Source organism: Coturnix japonica, chromosome 8, assembly GCF_054131305.1.
Source record: "Coturnix japonica strain WE chromosome 8, WE-NBRP24, whole genome shotgun sequence".
Taxonomy (NCBI): domain Eukaryota; kingdom Metazoa; phylum Chordata; class Aves; order Galliformes; family Phasianidae; genus Coturnix; species Coturnix japonica.
This window is the reverse complement of record NC_140670.1, coordinates 29609068-29615775: the sequence shown is the minus strand read 5'-3', so window position 1 is coordinate 29615775 and position 6708 is coordinate 29609068. Positions and strand designations below refer to the sequence as shown.

Below are 6708 nucleotides of genomic sequence, written 5' to 3'. Positions count from 1 at the left end.
TCAGACATTGCATATGTTTTAATTTGTCACCAAGGAAATGCACGGAGCTTTACATGCGATGGAGTTTTATCATCACAAAGCGATCAGAAAATGAAGGAACTATCAATGCGTATTTTGTGCAGCAGAACAGATCGAAGGAGCTGATTCAAGCTGAGAATGAAATGAATTCTTTTCAGCTCAAGTGATTTGTTACACAAATGAGATATTTAAGCCTAAATTAATATTCTCAGCCAAGGCATCGCAGTACAGCAATACATTTATTAACAGCTGTATCAGCCTTGTGATAACCACCACCACAGAGCAGAATGTCCAGAATGCTCTCAAGAAGAACCTTGACCAAACTTTGGAAGACATACAGGATGCTACCACAGAATGCCTAGTACTGATCTTGTAAAGGACAGTGCTTACAGACAAAGGTCACAATGCAGAGCTAGTGGAAAATCTACTTTGCCACATAGTTTGTGAGTTCCATAAACTTGCTTGAATTCCAAATGGGCAACGAAAATCAGAATTTCCTCACTGGAAGAACACGTCTACTGAGGTGACACCAGCTGGGCTGAAAGCTGCTGTGTGCTGGACATCAGACCTGGTGGGTACAGCTGGACACTGACATCTACGCAGATCAACCACCTGCCTACGTGTCACACTGTGCTACAAATCACCTCTGCCCTGCCAGCTCCTTCCCAGCATCACAACCCAACAGCAGCTCAATGTGACCACGTTGTGTTACACCACTATAGCCCAGGTTGGGCATCACCATTGCTAGCAGCTGCCCATGACTATGGCTGCACAGTGCCATGGCTCACTCTGGTTCATCTGCTTGGCAAAACTGCAATGAATAGGATTATTAAACATGTTAATTTAGTTCCTCAGCTCTCTAGACATCCCCATGTAATTCCACTTTGCAAAATGAAAAGGATTACAAACCCACCACACAACACTCTCTTAATGACATCAGTGCAAGGAGGGCTGTGCACCATTTCACTCTTGAGGATGCTGAAGAACACGTAATACAATGTGTTTCCAAACATTATTTTTTTCTCTTAATAGCATTCTCTTAGCACTAAACCATTCTTACATCAGCTTTTCTGCCTTTGTCCAGACTAGAAATATTCTCTGAACAGCTCAAGAGCATGCTAGAATTCTCGGTCACTTTGTGCCTGAAAATTGTAGCTTGCTATTGAGTGTGTGCTGACAACAAACAGCAGCCGGAGCACATCGCTCCTTCCCTTAACTACAAGGCTGCTACCTGCAGCTAAGTCTGCCTACAGCTTCTTCCTACTGAGAAACGTGGTACGTGGAGTAACGTGATACATGAAGTGTAATTACAACCATCCCTCTCTATAAAGGCAGTTTCAGGATCCTGTTCCCCCTCACGTCAGCTTCAGCAGCAGGTGCCAACACAGGGACAAGAGGAGGAGGATGAAGCAGCCGCTGGAGGGGCTGAGCCTCACACCGCGGCTCTTGGCGTTGCAGTGGCTGGAGTAGCAGCAGTGGACGCTCACACCGGGCGCTCTGGCTCCATCCCTCATCGCCCTCTCACAGAAGGAGCGGAACGAGCAGGACTTCATCACACCGCCTGGAACAGAGCACAGTGAGCACACAACACAGCGCAATGCAGCACAACCAACGCCACCGCCGTGGGTGCCCACCCAGCAGGGACCGTCCTGCGGCTCAGCCTGGTCCGTCACACGCAGACACATTTGGCATCAAGCTGCTGCTAAGCCAATAGAACCAAGATTTATAAGCAGTGCTCATTTGGAGAGCAAAGTGGCTGCGCTCTTCTCCTTCCAACTCCAATTACTGCTGCTGTTAATTTGACGAGCTGGAGCTGTCCGTGGTTACTTACTTGCCTGTCCTCGCATGACCGCACACGCATCCGAATGCCCCGGGCACTGCTGAGTCCCTTGCCTGTTGCAGTCATCATCACTGGAACCTACACAGGTGTAACACTGCAGTGCTTCACCTGTCGTTAGGAGAGGAAAGATCTCTTGTAGTAGTGGTTAGAGTCTGCAAATACTACTACTACTACTAACAATCCCACTAACCACATCCCTCATTATATCATCTAAACGTCCATCGAACAACCCCAGGAATGGTGAATATCTGACTCTGTGATTGGAACCACACCTTCATTTAACAAGAAGGACAGAACAAGCTGCAATATAATGGTGTCCCACTCCATTGTGGTCTTTGGCCCACAGCACCATGAGAAAGTACACTCAGAACACCTAAAATAGCACTATCATCCATATTCAGTCTTCTAAACTATCAGCTCCACCAGAAAACAACTTTGCAAACAACTGTTTCCATTACACAGCAGAAGTGCAATGCTGTGCTGTTGACCACACACACAAAACACTCTGAAAACCAACCAAGCCAGGAGGAAAGCCCACAACAGAACAGAAGCTCAGCCCCGTCTGAAATAGGAAATAAGAAATGAAGGGCAAAGGAAGAAGAGAGCTGACTTACTTTTGATGACAAAAAGGGAGCTGACGAGAACCAGGCTGAAGACTGTCCGCATCATGGAGGTACAAGAGACGCACCATTAGACAAAGAAAGCAGTTTGTTTGCTATTAAAGCTTTAATGCTTATCTTACATACTTAATCCTCCGCAGAGGATGACTTAGAGGATAAGGAGGTGTGCGAGAATGCCGCTTATCTGGCTTATTCTGGGGGTCCTTCTAATCACACGCACTGCATCTCCACAAACGTGGCAGCAAATTCTCCCCCTGGCAGGAAGAACAAAACGTATTCACCCAACAGCAGATTTGCTTAAAAAGCACCATCTCATCACCTCATGTCACAGCACCCAACTTGGGTAAGAAGCCTCATTCCCCTGCATGCTTTTCTGGATCAGGGTGGGAGAATCAGCCACTCCATGGGATTGAGCTCAAACCTGAGGACAGAGAGCTCCAAATCTAGGATATATATTTGTAGGGAATGCAGGACATGGAGATGGGTGCACGCAGGCAGTGTGATCTTGTGGCCAATCCCATCACTGGGCAGGGAGCTCCTTAAGAAACCCTGCTGTACCTGGCACAGAAAAGGCAGTAAGCAAGAGAAATAACACCAGATTAAGCCACTTATCTTCAACTTCCAACGGGAAAAAAAGTTTATTTACAATAGAGAATTTCATTTAAGTGACATGCATCTTCATTTTATTTTTATTTTTTTTCATTTTTCATTTTATTTTACAAATCAGCAAATGCAGATAAAGTTTACACTCCTTAAGGCAAGAGTCCCCATGCAAGTAATACATGTTTATATTAAATCCAAAAAGACATCCAACATGGGAACTCATGTACAAAGGGAAGGCTAGGATCAGCAATTGGTAATTCCTTAGAGAACTTGACAATCTCCCTGATACAGGAACTTTTGAGATCAACTTGCTATGAATTATACTATGAAAATGCAAACGATAGCAAGAAATTCTGATAGTCATCTTAGTACTGCTTACAATTAAATCAACTTTATTTAGAAAGAAAATACAGTAGTGCATACGAAAAAAGTGAAAATATAACCCGTCCACATAAACGTATGGACATCAGTGTGCCAATGGTCATATTGCACTCAGTGTTGAAGTCCAGAGATTTGGTTAAAAGTTAGCTTTTCCCCATTTTGGCAATCAGTTCGTCACAAATCTTTGTTAACTCTTCTATCTCTTTATTCTGGAAAACAAAAGGCAGTATTAAGGACCAGGAAAAATATTGTTTTGTTAAGATGAGTGCATTTAAAAATCAAGCCATGTCATTGCCTCATGACCACCAAGTCATCAAGGTTGGAAAAGACCACTAAGATCATCTCCTCCAACTCCCAACCCATCCCCACTGACCATATCCCTGCACCACCTCCACATGGAGTTGCCCCGTGCCCCTGGGCAGCCTGTGCCAGTGCCTCAATGCTCTTCCTGAGCAGTCATTTTTCCTAATATCCAACCTGACTTCATTAAAAGAGCAGAGACGCTACTTACCTTTTGCTCCAGTGTTCTTTCCAATGCGTCCACCTTCAGCTGCTCTTTACGAAGGCTGGCCTGATACGCTGCTTGCTCTTGCTGAGCCTTGCCTCTCACTTGTGCAATTTCAGCATTGGCTCTAGAAAAAGAGATTTTTGTCATGTTAAGTGATCTACGGGAGAGGATGAAGGGTATTCAAGGATGGACTGCATGTTAAGAGACAGGCAGGGCTGCTTTCTTTGTATCTTTGAAGGCAGCCTGAGCCTCATCCCTAGAGACTTTTCATGGCTCTTTCTCTTGCTCAGTAGTCTGTAAAGCCTTTTCTCTATACCTATAAGGGGTCAGAGAAACAAATCCAAGCCTCACTTTGCTTTAGGCTTCATTGCTAGTGGTCATTTGGAGACATTTCCTGGGCCTGGAGGACTCTAGAAATGCTTACTTAGTGATTACATGAAAGCACTGAAGATGGTAACAACAACAATCCCAACTGGACCTGCCCATCTTAAGGCACAATCAGATGTTCACACCTTAATGGTGGCTTATGGATTTTCTTGCACTTTTGTGCAAGTGCCCATCACCATCAACACAAGCGGGCAGACTCAGAACAAACCAGGGGTCCAGAATTAACAGAGAGATGCCTGCTCTGAATTACACACTCAGTTCTGCTGAAAGCAGGGCTCGGCCACAGGGACCTGCCTGCAGTGTGAACTCCTCTATGGAGATATTCACAAGTAATTACCTGTCCAGTTTTTCCTCAGCATGGATTTTGAGTGCTTGATACCTCTGTTCTTCTTTCTTTACTCGCGATAAATACTCTTGTGCACATTTCTTTAATACTTCTTCGTTCTGAAATGAGTACATTTAATCCAAGTCACATTCAGGTACTTATAAGGAGGCTTTCCACTTAACAGGAAGGGCCATCACTACAGCTCACCTTTCGGAACCCCTCCAACACCTCCTTCATTTTCTCATATCTCCTGAAAAGATCTGCCAGGGATTTCTCCACCGAGTTCAGATCCGCCAGCGCTTGCTCCTTCTCCACGATCAGCTGCTGAACAGTGTGATGGGAGACAGACTTCTCTCTCTGCTCATCCTCTGGTAGAAAGAAGATTGGGGAGAAAAAAAGAAATCAATATGAACACTGATTTCACTATCATCTATAGCTTCTACTACACTGTGTTCTATGCTGTATGTTAGTAAGTCTATAGAAGATCCGAATGTCGTTGCTATTCAAAGACGATATCATGGGTTGGAAAAAGTTTGCTAAATACAGTGATAATTAATTACTGGAATACTGGGGGAAAAGGTGAAAACATCTTCTTACAGATGATTTATTTCACGTGGAACTCAGCTGCTCCCATGAAGGAGGCACTGAACCCACTGGCACAGGTTGCCCAAGGAGGCTGTGGATGCCCCATCCCTGCAGGCATTCAAGGCCAGGCTGGATGTGGCTCTGGGCAGCCTGGGCTGCTGGTTGGTGACCCTGCACACAGCAGGGGGTTGGATTCAGATGGTCATTGTGGTCCTTTTCAACCCAGGCCATTCTGTGATTCCTCATTTGTTTTGTAATATTTTGATGGCTGCTTCGTTTCTCACGCAATGATAGAAATGAACCCAAATCAGAGATTATTTCATGGCGTTGGCCAACCCTGAAATGTTGAGTTTTGTGCTGTGAATTCCCAAGCTGCAATTAACCTCTTCCTCTTGCATATTCAATTTCTTTGTAGCCCTCCCTGTTTGTGCCGGCCCAGCACAGCCCCAGGCAGTGCCACACACCCTTTGGGATGGCAGAACCGAGGAGCACAGAGCCCTGCAATGCCCCATTGCTCTGATAACTCTTCTCCCTTTTGACTACTTGAAGACTCACTCCTTACATCCAGGAGGTCTTTGCCTCCCAGCACAGCAGACTGGAGGGGCTGGGCAGACCCACCAACTACTCTCTGCAGCTCTCATTTGGCCTTAGGGAAAAGGCAGCTCCAATCTCAGCTAACCAGTTATAGTCGCTTATTTCTACATTGTTTCTAAGGCAGTTTATAAAGTCTATATGATTAGAACATCCTGATTAAGTGACTTCCATGTCCATACCACACACTGCCTGTGGGTCACCACCACCACAAGGATGCTCAGGACTAACAATGTCCAAACAGACAGAGTGAGGCCACCACCACAGGAGCAACAGATCCACCCCCAGGCTGAGCACAGCGTTATCACAGAACAGAATGGGAATGCAGCAAACGGAGAACAAAAAGCAAAAGAAAGGAACAAAAATGCAGAGTGGTGGTGTGAAAGTTGGTGAAAAGCTTTACTTACCGGGCTTGCCTGTTTGTTTTTGCAAGCAAATAGCAAGAAGCAACGAAAACGGAAGCAAAATAGAAAATCAGGTATTGTTAGGAAAGCAGAAAATAAGTAATGCAACAACCCGTAATGCACAAAGCGTAACATTTGTTTGTCTTCATAATGAAAAGCTCATTATGTCTTTAAGCTTACGAGTACACGGATACATTTTTAGCAGGAAAAATAAAAAGGAAGAAAAATAAAAATAAAGCCCAACATCACAAATCCAACAGTACAACTAAATCTACAGCAAAGGTTTCGGAAGGGGAGGAGGTGAGTGTGACTGAGGAGTGTGCACGTGCTGCAGGGTGAGCAGGGGCCTTTATGAGCTCAGCCCAGGCTGCAGCATAGCAGCACGGCTGCCCCTTGTCTCCCTACCCTCAATGGGCAGGAGATGCAGAGACACTCACAGGGATCTG

General features: G+C 45.2%; 2 protein-coding genes across 20 annotated transcripts in view; both read right to left on the bottom strand.

Annotated features, from left to right (window-relative positions):
• Positions 1–2663, bottom strand: LOC146760015 (uncharacterized). Its single transcript, XM_085555342.1, has 3 exons — positions 2473–2663; positions 1850–1966; positions 1–1579 (listed from the first exon to the last, which is right to left on the bottom strand). Exons 1-3 carry the CDS (start codon positions 2525–2527, stop codon positions 1374–1376), a joined length of 378 nt encoding a protein of 125 aa, XP_085411468.1. The 5' UTR covers positions 2528–2663; the 3' UTR covers positions 1–1373.
• Positions 2664–3091: 428 nt separating this feature from the next.
• The window catches only part of TACC2 (transforming acidic coiled-coil containing protein 2), a 98395-nt gene continuing 94778 nt past the window's right edge, over positions 3092–6708 (bottom strand). For all 19 annotated transcript variants that reach the window (XM_085555318.1, XM_085555330.1, XM_015867493.3 and 16 more), the window contains 4 exons: positions 4890–5050; positions 4695–4801; positions 3974–4094; positions 3092–3671 (listed from right to left, as the gene is read on the bottom strand). In XM_085555318.1, coding sequence (XP_085411444.1) covers positions 3606–3671; positions 3974–4094; positions 4695–4801; positions 4890–5050 — 455 coding nt within the window. In that variant the 3' untranslated portion in view covers positions 3092–3605. The remainder of the gene's footprint in view (positions 3672–3973; positions 4095–4694; positions 4802–4889; positions 5051–6708) is intronic.

Coding starts and splice junctions, on each gene's coding strand:
- LOC146760015 (XM_085555342.1), bottom strand. CDS start 2,527: ATGATGCGGACAGTCTTCAGCCTGGTTCTCGTCAGCTCCCTTTTTGTC. Junction 1,967..2,472: donor CTCCCTTTTTGTCATCAAAA/GTAAGTCAGCTC, acceptor TCCTAACGACAG/GTGAAGCACTGCAGTGTTAC. Junction 1,580..1,849: donor GGTCATGCGAGGACAGGCAA/GTAAGTAACCAC, acceptor GCTCTGTTCCAG/GCGGTGTGATGAAGTCCTGC.